The sequence below is a fragment of the Siphateles boraxobius genome, unplaced genomic scaffold (assembly GCF_051911475.1).
Source record: "Siphateles boraxobius isolate OS27281-9 unplaced genomic scaffold, OSU_SipBor_1 48, whole genome shotgun sequence".
NCBI lineage: Eukaryota > Metazoa > Chordata > Actinopteri > Cypriniformes > Leuciscidae > Siphateles > Siphateles boraxobius.
In genome coordinates this window covers 5237575-5252350 of record NW_027509119.1, presented here as the reverse complement: position 1 = coordinate 5252350, position 14776 = coordinate 5237575, and the positions used below count along the sequence as shown (strand labels likewise).

The 14776-nt window shown below is 38.5% G+C and overlaps 1 protein-coding gene across 6 annotated transcripts in view; it reads left to right on the top strand.

The window, feature by feature from the left end:
- Positions 1-3129: 3129 nt before the first annotated feature.
- The window catches only part of mmp15b (matrix metallopeptidase 15b), a 40423-nt gene continuing 28776 nt past the window's right edge, over positions 3130-14776 (top strand). For 5 of the 6 annotated variants that reach the window (XR_013194616.1, XR_013194615.1, XR_013194617.1 and 2 more), the window contains exon 1: positions 9369-10333. Coding sequence is in view for 1 of the 6 variants with exons in the window: in XM_077201644.1 (XP_077057759.1) it covers positions 10205-10333 (129 nt within the window). In the remaining 5 variants the exon portion in view is untranslated. Of the gene's footprint in view, positions 3373-9368; positions 10334-14776 lie in introns of those variants that run through there. The other variant, XM_077201645.1, reaches the window with a different exon arrangement.

The window sequence follows — 14776 nt, the reverse complement described above, 5'->3', positions numbered from 1 at the left end:
ACTTTCATATATTTTAGATTAATTGCACACCAACTGAAATATTTCAGGTCTTTTATTGTTTTAATACTGATGATTTTGGCATACAGCTCATGAAAACCCAAAATTCCTATCTCAAAAAATTAGCATATCATGAAAAGGGTCTCTAAACAAGCTATTAACCTAATCATCTGAATCAACTAATTAACTCTAAACACCTGCAAAAGATTCATGAGGCTTTTAAAAACTCCCAGCCTCTTTCATTACTCAAAACCGCAATCATGGGTAAGACTGCCGACCTGACTGCTGTCCAGAAGGCCATCATTGACACCCTCAAGCAAGAGGGTAAGACACAGAAAGACATTTCTGAACAAATAGGCTGTTCCCAGAGTGCTGTATCAAGGCACCTCAGTGGGAAGTCTGTGGGAAGGAAAAAGTGTGGCAAAAAACGCTGCACAACGAGAAGAGGTGACCGGACCCTGAGGAAGATTGTGGAGAAGGACCGATTCCAGACCTTGGGGACCTGCGGAAGCAGTGGACTGAGTCTGGAGTAGAAACATCCAGAGCCACCGTGCACAGGCGTGTGCAGGAAATGGGCTACAGGTGCCGCATTCCCCAGGTCAAGCCACTTTTGAACCAGAAACAGCGGCATAAGCGCCTGACCTGGGCTACAGAGAAGCAGCACTGGACTGTTGCTCAGTTTTGCATGTCATTCGGAAATCAAGGTGCCAGAGTCTGGAGGAAGACTGGGGAGAAGGAAATGCCTGAAGTCCAGTGTCAAGTACCCACAGTCAGTGATGGTCTGGGATGCCATGTCAGCTGCTGCTGTTGGTCCACTGTGTTTTATCAAGGGCAGGGTCAATGCAGCTAGCTATCAGGAGATTTTGGAGCACTTTATGCTTCCATCTGGTGAAAAGCTTTATGGAGATGAAGATTTCATTTTTCAGCACGACCTGGCACCTGCTCACAGTGCCAAAACCACTGGTAAATGGTTTACTGACCATGGTATTACTGTGCTCAATTGGCCTGCCAACTCTCCTGACCTGAACCCCATAGAGAATCTGTGGGATATTGTGAAGAGAAAGTTGAGAGACGCAAGACCCAACACTCTGGATGAGCTTAAGGCCGCTATCGAAGCATCCTGGGCCTCCATAACACCTCAGCAGTGCCACAGGCTGATTGCCTCCATGCCACGCCGCATTGAAGCAGTCATTTCTGCAAAAGGATTCCCGACCAAGTATTGACTATTGTGTGCATAACTGAACATAATTATTTGAAGGTTGACTTTTTTTTTGTATTAAAAACACTTCTTTTATTGGTCGGATGAAATATGCTAATTTTTTGAGACAGGAATTTTGGGTTTTCATGAGCTGTATGCCAAAATCATCAGTATTAAAACAATAAAAGACCTGAAATATTTCAGTTGGTGTGCAATGAATCTAAAATATATGAAAGTTTAATTTTTATCATTACATTATGGAAAATAATGAACTTTATCACAATATGCTAATTTTTTGAGAAGGACCTGTAGTTTCACTTAATTTTGTCATGGATGTTGTAAACATTAATTGACGCGCTATGGCACGAGGGGGAGGCGGGGCCTTGAGTAATTTGCGGGGCCCTACGCAGCTTGCGTAGTGAGCGTATAGGGCGGATCGGCTCTGCTCATCACATTGTAATACTGTGCTCATTTTAGTAGTTACCTAACATTAGGGATTATCTCACATCATAATAAATACTGTAGGTTAACTTTATACTTACAAAAACCTCCATATCGTGATATCTATCTTGGAGTACCATGCCATGCTAAATACGATTTTATTTCTCTATAAAAAGGCCAAAACTTCCTTCTAAAGACTTGATTTGAATAAATGAGGTCAGTGACGGAAAATACAGTAATTTGACTAACTGTGGAAAACTTGAAGCTTTGATAAACAAACAAACATCCAAATATATAGAATAAAACATTTAACAAAATAAAGATATTTAGAAAATGTAAGTGTAGCAATGAATTACGTTTAACAAGTAAATGAGATGAATATTGTTACAAAAACATAGTGTGGTATTTTAAAAAAAAATCCAGCCAGCAATTTTCAACCAGAGCACAAATGATTATGAATAAAGGTTTGTCAAGACAAACTTGAGACAAACTATAGCTTGAAGGTGGTTGCTACCCAGATAGCATGGTGACATTGATACAATGTTGAGTTTTGATCCAAACCATCATTTTGGTTGAGATTGACATTTCAATATTTAAAGTGCGTTGGATCAGCATTGGAATTTTGATGAAAGCCAACAGCACACATGTGTGGAGACAGTGACATTGAACTAACAGTGATTTGTAGTTGATGAGCACAAGATCATCCATGTATCTCTGCATAACACTAATGGGTGTTTCTCAATTAGTGGCACATTTTCAAACCACAATGGGCATTTTCAACAGCTTTACCCGATTCGCACTAATCCACTGGAGGTTTGGTTTAGGGGTGGCCCTTCATGATTTTAGCAAGTCTGTTAAAAAATGGTTGAAAAACATTTATTTTAGTTTCAGATTGGCCACTGATTGTAAATGCTTGGTTTTGCATGTGCACTTCTCAGTAGTCTAATGCTTCCTCATTAGAGAGAAAACACAGGTGCATCCTATTACAGACCTCTTGTTTGTTGAAGCACCTGACATACTTACTTGACTTCTCTAATGCCGGGCGTACACCAAAGGATTTTCACAGTCCCAGACTAAAGACCGGCAGTCTTTAGGAATCTTTCTGGAGTCTCGGTGCGCTCCCGTCGTCTCGATCGTTAAATGTGAGGTGATAATCTACAGTCGGCGACCCGATTTATGCCAGTCTTTCTCTAGTCTTTCATATCAAACATCTTTGATATTATCGCAAGTCTTTAGTCTGAGACTAAAAACTGTGAACCCAAGTCTTTAGATGTGAGCTGATAATCTTATAAAGTCTTTTCTAAATCTTTTTTGTGTGCTTATTTGCGTTTGATTTTTGTTGTTACTCACTAATTAGATACATTAAAAAGTTATTAAACTGTTTGAGTAAAGCTTCTATTTTTCTACATTCTTAAAAGATGTAAAGTTTATTAGGAATTTCCTGAATAAAGTTCTAATATCATTTAACAGATTTCTTGAAGTGCAGGAGACATGAACATGAGCAAGAATGTTACACTGCAAACATAGCCCATGTCTTGTATCCGTCAGTGCTTTCATGCAGAGCACATTGCTCCTTTAGTAGGAGTGAAGGCAGATGAAGATGGACAATCAAAAAAAAAACTGATAAGCACCCTCCTGATAATGCTGACATTGATTATACACTGAGTTGTTGTCAACAGCATAATCACCTGACCTGGGACTTGATGATATCCTGAGCCTTATCACTGCTTAATCAGGTAACCATCCATATTCCTGAATCTGTATTAAATTTGAGAAAAGTAACTGATTTCCATTCAGCTTAGCTTGTTTCCACTGAAACACAATAACAAAAAACATCTTGTGTTTATTAAGAAAGTGACTGACTGACTATTTTGTGATATTTAAAGAAATTAAGGTCTACATAAGGTGAATCTGCAGCTTTAAAGGGATAGTTCAGCCTGAAATGAAAATTATGTCATTTATTTACCCTCCAAACCTGTATGAATGTCTTACTTCTGCTGCACACAAAAGAAGATAGAGTGAAGGATGTTGGTAACCAGACTTGATGGTGGCCATTGACTTCCATGGTATTTTTGTCCTACTATAGAAATCAATGGCCACCGTCAACTTTCTGGTTACCAACATTCTTTAAAATATCTTACTTTGTGTTCAACAGAAGAAAGAAACTCATACAGGGTTGGAACAACCTGAGGGTGAGTAAATGATGACAGAATTTTCATTACGGTCTGAACTATCCCTTTAAAGAAATTTTCATTGAAAAAAATGAAGCTCTTTTATTCTACAAGATAAACTTGTTACTTGAATGTTAAATAGTTTCACAGAAAATGAAGTGAGATGTAGTTAATGGCTATAGCTCAGAGGACTTTGTTCCTCTTCATGAAGAGTTCAGCTCCAGCACCTGGAAGTGTTGATTGATCTAATGACCTTGATTAACTGCCTCAGGTGTGTTTAATTAGGGCTGGAGATAAAATAGGAAACCCCTGCCATAGTACTTTCTTTTGATATTGAAGCATTAATAGTAGTTAGAATATTTTGTGTTTCAGCAACTTGAGTAACATCATGCTTTCTTTTTCAGATTTCAGAGAACCCAAAGGAAAAGAGGCAGTAGTCTGAGGCAAGACAGATTTTTAAAAACCTGAACCGTTGGACCACCTGTAGTTATGACATCAGACTTCTGAAGCCAATTTTATTTTTAAAGGTTGAACTGCTTTTGTACTATTTCTCCCCCTTTCTTTTTTAAAGAATAATATTTTAATATATTTTTGTCATTGATTGATTGAATAAAATAAATTGACTCAACTGCTGGAAAGGTGTCATTTATATTCTAAAAGGTTTTCGCCAAATTTTGAAATGGTCGGGAATTTGTTGACGCAAATCTTTAGGCTGGTCTAACTACCGTTTCTGTGTGTATTTGTAGGGATTTAAAAAGGGCTTTAATTTGTTTGTGTTGACAGATGTTAGAAAGCACTCTATCTGACAGATCTAGACAATCTACTGCTCTCAGCACACAGTCAACTATACTCTTATCTCCGACAGTCCTTTAATACACCTGTCTAAAACACAAGACGTTCAAACAGACTGAGCTTTTTAGAGACAGCGCGAGACACAGCACAAGACAAACGCCCTGGTAATGACAAGTACACGAGTCTCAAGAATGCAGACTGACATAGATTTAAGTTAAGAAAACAGAGCAAACTACTTGTGTTAAATTTACTGGAATTTTCATACAGTTCAAATGTTGAGTCTCTTTTCATTAGCATGGTACAGAAATAGCTTCTTGTGCTTCTGCAAAGTTTATAAATATTAATTCTACAGTTTTTATAAAGCTGGCAGCATTAAAATGTGAAAAGGGTCAGAAACGAAAATGGTTTTAATAGAGCAATCTGTAGTAATGGTCATTTGATCACAAAAGCAACAATTACTAATAAAACCCATGAGGACACATTTGTTCGTTTTGACTAACAATAATCTATAGGTGTCGAGGTTGTATGTTTTGTGTGTTAGAGTGGTAAATATGTATATGCAATGCCGAAATGGACATAAATTAGGAATGAACCCTCATTATAAGCTGTAATGAAAGTAACCCACATTATAGCTGTGTCCCAATTCAGAAGCTTTATCCCTCAAAGCCTGTCCCAATTCAAAGGATCCTTTGAATGTGGCCTACAAATGCGTCCTGCTTTTCCCGGGCCAGATCCTTCGCAGTCTAATATCCCAGGATTAATTGTGTGTCAAGTGATGAATGGAAATTTTAAAATGTCGGATTACACTTTTCAATGTAAGTATTGTTTCAGCTCTTGATGGATTTATTAAATGGCAACTTTTTGGCAGTGTATCTAATGATACAAATGTAAAAAACAAAACAAAAAAAAAAACACAAACTTTAAAGCATGCAGTTCAAATTTTTCTAAGATGCAATATTACATTTTATACTCTTTATCTACATAAATGGACCAAGGTGAACATATTACAGACTGTGAACCGTGTTTTATTTTTAGACAGTTGAATGTTAAATATAACTTTCTTTAAAGTCCAGTACAACGTTACTGCTGCTCGGGAGCTGTCAAAGTTGCTAGGCAGCAAGAGCAATCTTTCATATGTTAGTCCGTCCCATTAAATGGGACAGTTCATGTGCACTTGGGGTCTTGTGGACTTGTAGTTTCCCATTTTAGGTCATTTTAGGTTTTATAAGGATGTTCGCTTGCACCACCTTTGCTGCCAATATGCGCCCTCGATGCGCACTTTTGCCCCGCAGTATATGACAGTCAAAGCGCCATTTTTGTGACGAAAGTGAGACTCGGAGGAAAATTGCGAGGGCTTAGGCTTCCATTTGGGACAGGGCCAACAATGTTTGGTTCGACCTATGTGGACTTTGAAGGCGTGGCCTGTGAAGTCTGAGTCCTTTGAAGGATGCAGCCTCTGAATTGGGACACAACTTATGTTTTTTTCTCGTTCGGTCTAACAAACTTCCAAGAGCTACTTTTCTCTGTAAATTATTTGACATTTTATTGGTGTTTATTGGCTGTTGGCAAAACAGCTTATAGTGCATTACTGACACCTATTGGACAGAAGTGGTTAGGACATTGGGAGGGAAAAATTAACTAAATAAATAAAATAAATAAACCAAAGACATTCTATATACTCTCCATCCAGAATCAAGTTTATTTAAAAAAATGTAAAATACCTGTGCATAGATTTGTCTAAATGCTATTCCAAGGATTTTTTTATGTGAAGTTTAGCTTCACAATTTTGAGTGCATCTTTTAGGTATTCTTTCCTTTTCATATTAAATTCTGTAATCACATGTTGGACAGATTCTGGTTGGTTACAGTTATACGCACAATCTATTTGGGTGTTTACTATATATATATGAAGTGTCATGTTGAGTCGTATGCTGTTGTATGCCCTATTCTGAGTAATAAACTTCCCTTAAATTTTTTCCATCTCTCTGACAATACCATCATGTCTTTGAATATTATATAAATGTCTTTCTGTATCATTAATATCCAAATATTCCTGCCACAGAGAGATATTTTGTGATAGACTCACTTAATGAAATATAAAAATCTATTGTTTGTAACTCAAGAGACTGTTTAGCCAATATATCCATTTCCTTTCACGCCTAAGTCTGCATGATTTCCCTGATTTTAGACTTGTGAGTCTGACAAACCACATGATGCAACTAAAACACTCTTTTTATGGTCACCAGATCTATACATTTTTCCTGATCATTTTGTCAAATTGTGATGTACACTGCAGCACCTGTGTCTGTTCTCAGGGTTCTTTGAACCATCAGTGAACATCATTAAATACATGTTATTAAATACTTTGATCTTTTTTTTGTTCTTTTAAACGTGTAGTTTTTAACAAAGTACTTGTCTATAGCACTCTGTTTTCAGTGCTCATATAGTCTAATATTCGAAGCCCGCCATTGGTTCTCGTGTTTTTTCCAAAAGTAGCCTATGATGAAATTATTTATTCCAAGCCTCTGGGATGCAATACTTTAAAATCTTGCAACACGACATCTGTCCTGTAGAGGGCGCTCTACATCTGTCTCATTATCTGACTGTCAGTTTATTTACACGATCTCATTCTGATTCTGTCACTGAGATTCTCCGTCACACATGACTATTCTTGAATGTGAGTGACTTCAACACATGCTACTGACATCCTGTTAATTTATTTCCATTGTGTAAACAACCAATCTAAAATGAACAGAGTGAAACTGTCTGAAATTGATCAGAGCATAATTCTGAATGTCTGATAGCAAATAAACTCTAAGGGATGCCCAAACTGGCTCCAGAGTGCCGCTGTCCTGCAGAGTTTATCTTCAAGTTGTTTCAACACCTGTCTGGAAATCTGCGTCCAAAATCTCATACGTTCGAGTTCATACTTATTTTAAATAAGTAATTACTTCACAAACGCTAAAAAGTATGTTCTATATAGTATGAATGTAATCTATATTCGCCATGTTGCCCTCATCACGTTTCTTAGCAGCATCAGACGTGTCGCTTCACTGCCATTCACAAATCCTCTCCCGCGGCCTCATGGGATAGTAAAGTGTCCATCGTATGCACACTTCATAATCTTCATCCAGGTACTTTTTGCCTACATTTTTATGAGTACTGTGAATTCATATATACTTATTTTCTCACATCTATATAGTAGGGAAGTATGCAATTTTGAATGCAGCCGAAGCATCTGATATGTCTAAAAGGCATCTTTACACAGCTGAATTAAGGCAGCTCAGTGCCTGCTCAAAATTCTGTGTAAAAATACATTGCAGCATAAAAGCCACACTAAAGTATGCCTGCTCTGACCTACCTCAGCCTCTAGCGTCTGGTTACACCAGTATTAGTATTGTTTAGTATATAACAATAGTTAAAATTGATGTGTAAATGCATTTATGTCACCTCTGACTGAGCAGTATTAAACAGTCTGTGTAAAGACACATAATTGCCACTTCAGAAGCGCTTCTGTGCCACCTTTGATGTGTAAACTTGGAATTAAGACCAGCTGGTTCAGGATTGTTTAATCGGGGTTAAAGCTAAAATCTGCAGGACAGTGGAGAAGGATTGGATAGGCTACCCCTGTCTCTAAAGTGACAACTATGTAATTTTTTTCCGACACTGAATAAAAAAAGAGATAATAGGCCTAGCGATTTTCTCTCTCTTGGGTGTCCATCAAGGCGTTTTTATCCAGCTGAAAACGCCTAGCTGCATATGTGGCCGCTTGAGAGCGTTTTTTCAGTTGAGGCGCTTTGCTTGCTAAGCTACGAATATCCGCGGAAGTGTTACTAATATCTCATTTCAAAGAGATTGTTTCTGTATTGTTTCTATACAATGTAAATTTGCTCTAACTCTTGTTTTAAATTATTTTGTTCCGTTATTATGCTTGTTGTTTTCTTCTTTGCCAGCAGTGAGCGCTGCATTTACCCAAAGTTGAACATTCTTCAACTATAGGCGATAGGTAAAAAACGCAGAGCTCAGCACTTCAGTTAGCCTACACTCTGCCCTCCCATTGAAAACAATTGGAAAAATATGCCAGCTGTGGGAAAAAAACGCTTTGGTGGCCACACGGTCTTACAATTCTGACTTTTTTCCCCACAATTGCGAGTTTATTGCTATTCTACGAGGCCCCTAAAGGGACATGGTGGTGGAAAAAAATATGAGATGGGAGAAAAAATGTAAATCAATGCTTTCAAGTTCTCTTTTAAATGTTTTGCGTTCGCTCGCAAAACGATTGAGTTCCCCAAGCAACTTTGCGTTCGCTCTTAAAACGTTTGAGTTCCCTGAGAAACTTTGCGTTCGCTTGCAAAACGTTTGTGTTCCTCCCGTGAAACTTTGCTTTCGCTCACAAAACCTTTACGTTCCCCTGGAAACTTTGCGTTCACTCGCAAACTGTTTTGCATTCCCCCTTGAAACTTTGTTTGCATTCGTTTGCAAAGAGCTCAAAAGCAAGTGAACGCAAAGCTTCTCGGTGGGAACGCAAAACATTTGTGAGAGAACGCAAAAGCATTGACAAATACATTTTCCTCCATCTCATAATTTTTTCCGTCACCATGTCCCCTAAGGGGCTCCGTACTATTCTATCATGAGTTTATAGGCTATCTTGCAGTTCTGATTTGTTCCCAATCAGAATAGCGAGGAAACTGTTGTAATTGTTAAATAGGCTGTTGTCTATTTTTTTAAAGGTAGGCCTAATTGTGTAAAGACATAGTAATAGGCTTTTTTTTAATGCATAGCTCAAGAAGTGTATGAACACGTGCATGTCTTTGTGTTAAGATAAATGTCCAGACTGGAGGTGGCACTGGCTTCACTGATGTCCGTCGCGTTGAGCCCCTCCTCCAGCTCTACACGGCAGCGAGACACGCCGCATTCGGCACAAAGTCCGAGTCACTCTCTGCACACATGAGGGGCGTCACAAGCGGAAACAGTCCAAGAAAACTGAGAGAAAACGAGGATTTTATCGAGAAGAAACCATCATATTAAATCTTTACAAGCAGGGCGGTGATCCACGGCAGGTGTCAGAGAGTGTTGCCGTCATCTGCGAACAATTTGAGCGCTCTTGTGTTGTGGTTGATGCGCGCGACAACCGACGGCATCGTTCACGAGCAAGTTTCTGTCCCAAATCTGTGCACCCCAATAAAACCAGACAGTATTCATGCTTCGTTTACAGAGTCATACCGCAAGAGGAAATTGCAACGCAAGTTTGCACAGCGCCTGCTTTGAAGTAGGTTGTAGATGTAATTAATTTTATAGGCAGCACGTGAGTGGGATGAAACGAGCATTAAGTGGGCACACCCGCGGGATATGATACCTAACACACTCCGAAACTTCTGACAGAGCATCGGACCTTATTGACTCTGGGATTGTCGTTTAAATCTCACTGAATGATTGTTGTGCTCAAGAACCTCGCGCTTCTGCAGAAAGGACACGCGACTAGAAGCGAGCCCACGATGAGATTGTTTTTAATCTGAGTGCATTGGACTTTTTGTGTTTTTAGTTACCGATAGTTTTGGTTACACTTTAAAGAGTTTAAGCTGCGGAACCCACCATCACTGATCCCGATGAGAATGATGGCAGTATTATGGGATGACCCGTTCACGTTGCTGTGGAGACGGACTCTAATGTATTCTCTTCTGGTGCTGTTGATGAGCGGAGCGCGCGCCTTTGGAGATGAAACCTTTAACGGAGAGGTGATTCTTTCAAATGATCAATAGGCTGCATTTTTGTATCACAAACTGTTCACGTAGGATTTATTCAGTTCTTTAATCAGTATTTATGGTGAGAACTTCGAGTTTTAGATTTACATTTATTTGATCACTACGTTTGGTCACCGTTTTGGTGACAAACAAAATAGAAAATGATGTATTCGGATAGTTGTCCGTGCTTGAAGAGTTAGAACTAGAACAGGAATAGTTGGTTTGTTGATGTCCTGCTAAAATGCATATTTTTTTCGGTATGTAGCCTACACTTTAAAAAAATATTTTCATGATTTATCACAACTTTTTTATTTTGTCAAATCAACTTTATTATTAATGTGGTTCAGAGTACACAATATTTTGAGTTTATGTTCATTAAACCAATCTCCTTCATTGTATTAACTCATATATTTTAATTTCAATTAACTCAAACTTTAAGTTAAACCAACAATAATTTGTACAGTGTAGCTGCACATTTGGTGTTGATTTTACTGACCCTACTCTACTGAATAAGCTTGTTACAAGTATAAACCCTATATTTGGTGTGTGTTTCTCATTTAGGTTTGATGCACTGTGCGTTTCTTCTCCAGTCGCAGGTTTGGTTTTTATAGGACCACTAAATGATTGTAACTCAGCATGTGAATTGCTGCAATATCAGAGAGCAAATTAGAAAGTTATTTTGGTTTTAACAACTTTTTGAAATGTCAAAATTCTTGTCTCTTTGAAAGCTAAGCTCTTGTAGACAAACTTTTGGATGTTTTAGTGTGAAGTGGTGGAACAGCTTGTAGTCCGTGTGGTTTGAGGGTTGTTAGTGGTGTGCCACCTCATGCATGCAGTGCTTCAGTGGTCCAAACCCAGTCGTTGGTGGTCTGGCACTGTGCAAAGAGACTGACAGAAGAAACGGCAGTTAGTTATTTTACTCTTACAGACTGATTCAGATATCTGGCAGGGAGCCTCATATTGATCCTTTCAGCTATCTGTTGCCTTTCTGAATCAGTCCTGACCCAGATTAATATAAAAAAGTCTTGAATAACACAAGCTATAAATATAGAAGTTCTCCTCTGGACTGGAAGCAAAATCGATCTCAAATTGAGCACCTGCAGTTTCTTCAGATTAGGGATCCTTAACGTCCCCTGATGATTTGGTTTTGTGAAAAAAAGCTAAGGGACTTTCTGATGTTGTGACACTATCAAAACGTGACATTGCTAAGGCTGTTCACACACACCTGGTTATCACATCGGCTGTTTATCACTCATTCTGTGCAGGCGATTTTTTTTCTTCTCACACAACTGTTTGACTGAAAACCTAAATATGAATTTTATACATTCTCCTTTATATTTTTCAGGATGTTTAAAGTGTTAGGTCACCCAAAAATTTAAATTCTTTCATTATTTACTTACGCTCATGTAATTTCAAACCCTTAAGACTTATGTTCATTTTCGGAACACAAATGAAGATTTTTTTGATTAAATCAACAGTCTACGCAACTACCACGTTGACGCTTCAAAAAGAGATCATAAAAAAACTAATCCATATGAATTGAGCGGTTTAGTCCAGATTTTCTGAAGAGACTCGATTGCTTTATATGAAGAACAGATTGAATTTAGTCTTTTATTCACATATACACATTCATCAACGCACACATAAGTTGAGGTAAACAGAAGCTCAATCACGCTTGCTTGATGTGTGAGAACCAATGAGGTTCATTCTCATGTTACGTCCCTGATCTCCAAGGTCTGGGCATATGGTTTAACATATAGACGTTTTAAACCTATAGTTGACCGAAACCCTTTCAGAAAGAAGCAGTTTATCTTAGTAAATCTACCAATCACAAATGTTGAATGACAGCTGATAGGCCTGTACATGCCACAGCGGCCTATGGATTCTTAGGGGGATTATGTGTGTTAAAGCTGTACGCCCCACAGATTTTGGTGTGTGGTGAGATAACTCTGGGAACAAAGGCTCAAATTCCGCTCCAAAACCTTAATAGGAAAGTATAGTGTGCATGCATTCTCTTTTATAACATATATTTTGTGACTGAATATCCAAAACAATGCATTGTGCATTGTGCAGTGTGCTTATTGTATGTGTGTACATATGTTGGTACTTTGACCAGCTGAGAACTAAAAAAAAACTTATAAAATGTGTAAATGAGTTAAACAGTGCTAGGTATTCCTCTCTCACACACACACAAATAAAGATCTGCTGCAAAGAGATGGCAGTGCTGATGCCTGATCCGAACTGTGATGGGCAACATAGCTCCTATGACGAGAAAAGAGAAAAAACAGGTACACTACAGCATTTTGTTCTTTTTAGGGTCTCATCTTATGCCTTCACATCCTGTTTTTGTTCATATTTCAATCAAACCGCACCAGAGTTCATTGGAAGGAAAGGTGGTCCTCAGTCCGCTTGTTTGTTGCGCACCAGGGTTCAGATGGCAGCGTTCACACTTATTAAAATGAACCGCACTAACAGAGCAATCCCACCAGAGTTTGTTTTAATCAAACCAAATCTGCTTTGTACGATTTGTCTGAACCCACGTGATGGGTAGGTTTAGGGGCGGGGTCATGGTAGGTCATTCGTACAAATTCATACGAATTGGGCAACTCGTAAAATATGTACGATTTAGCAAAAATCGTACTAATTCATACGAGTGAGGTCGTATGAATTCGTACGAATTAGCCACCTCGTAAAATTCGTACGAATTGCCGTGAGATCGGGCTGGAGATTCACAATTAAGAACATGAATATTCTAAACATTGGGTCTCATTCGCTAATTGTCATGAAAATTGTTTGCCTAACTCACAACACATGTATACGCACCTGAATTTGTTATAAACCATGTTTTAATGTTAACGAATGGGAGTATTCCAAATGATCAACCACATGACAGAGGCTAGTCATTTACATAAAACATGCATACCCAGATTACAGACCTCTTAATTACCAGCTGTACATATGCATATCTGCAGAATGTACAGTATCTGAGGAACCTCACAACGTGAGCTATAACACACATTTTATTTTAATATATATATATATATATATATATATATATATATATATATATAATACATATATGTATGTATACGTGTATGTGCGCAGAAAAACGTTTGATCTTTATGTTTTGTATAATCTCTTTGCAATGACAAAGTGCAAACTCATAGCTTGTGTTTCAGTTCACCCTCAACACAAAAACTAGACGCTTGAGTGAGGATTGTTGTGAGTATGTGTGTGGGTGCTGCTCAGAGACCCTTTTGTCATACAGTTCTATACAATACAATACTTCATAGAAAAGCATTTGCTTTCTCAAACAAAGATATGACTTCAAAGTGGACTTGAATGATGAACTTTTGAACAGGGATTGGCGACAAGGTTACTTTTAGTTGTTGTCGGTTCCTTCAATTTTCAGATAGCTTTATCTGCTTGCTTGGCAATTCAAATAGAGTCCTTTCAATTCTGGATATGTCATAAACTATAAGGAATGTTTAATTAGATTCTGGGTGGAGGGTTAAAAGGTGTTGGCTTGATCTTCCATGTTGCATGTGATTGGTGAATGCAACAGCTGTTTTCTAAATAGGCCACAAACAGAAACAGTTAAGAGACGTTTAGGACTGCAGGGCTCTCAGGCAGCTGAGGCGCAACAATGAGACTTCTTGTGTTCAGCTGACTGTGTTCAGAGGTGCGGGTAGATAGAGAGACGGGAAGAGCTCGGAGCGGAGGGAGATTTTGAGGACTGTACTTCATAGAGAGCCGACTGTATCACTTCCTGCAACCTTATCTTTATCCTGCATTTAACCCCTGGAGTCCCACTTTTCCCTTATGCTCTTTATCCGCCCTGAGTATCAATGGAATATCTGGCACGTCGCATCTTTGTGGTTTTCCTACAAACTCATGTTCAGCTGTTTGTGTGGGGTCTGGGCTTCCTCACTATGACTCTGAGGGGTAATGAGATGTGATTGGACCGGGGAAATGCATTAACTGCTAATTGTGTTCATTTCTCAGTGAATGACTTTTACTTCTGACCGGTAGGTCTATTTCCTCTCTTATTAGGAACCAGGGCCACATTAACCAGCACAATTACTGCAAGGTCATGAGGGTAATGCGCCAGATTCGTTTGGCCTGTTCTGAAACCTCGTTCTCTACTGTACATAACTGCCTTATCCTCACAGAAATGGACCGTCATGTATGATTGATTTAGAACACTTTTCATAGACTGGAACTATGCATGCCACACAATTAATGCTCCTCATGTTATGCATGGGAGATTCGAAAATTGATTCCAATGGTGTTTGGTGCATTTGGGCAAGTTAATGCTAATACTCAGTACTAAGTAAAAAAACATACAACATACATGACAAGATAGTGATTTTAATTGAGATACTTTTCATGAATTCCTTTTACGATTTAATGAAATATCTAGTTCAGTCATGAAAC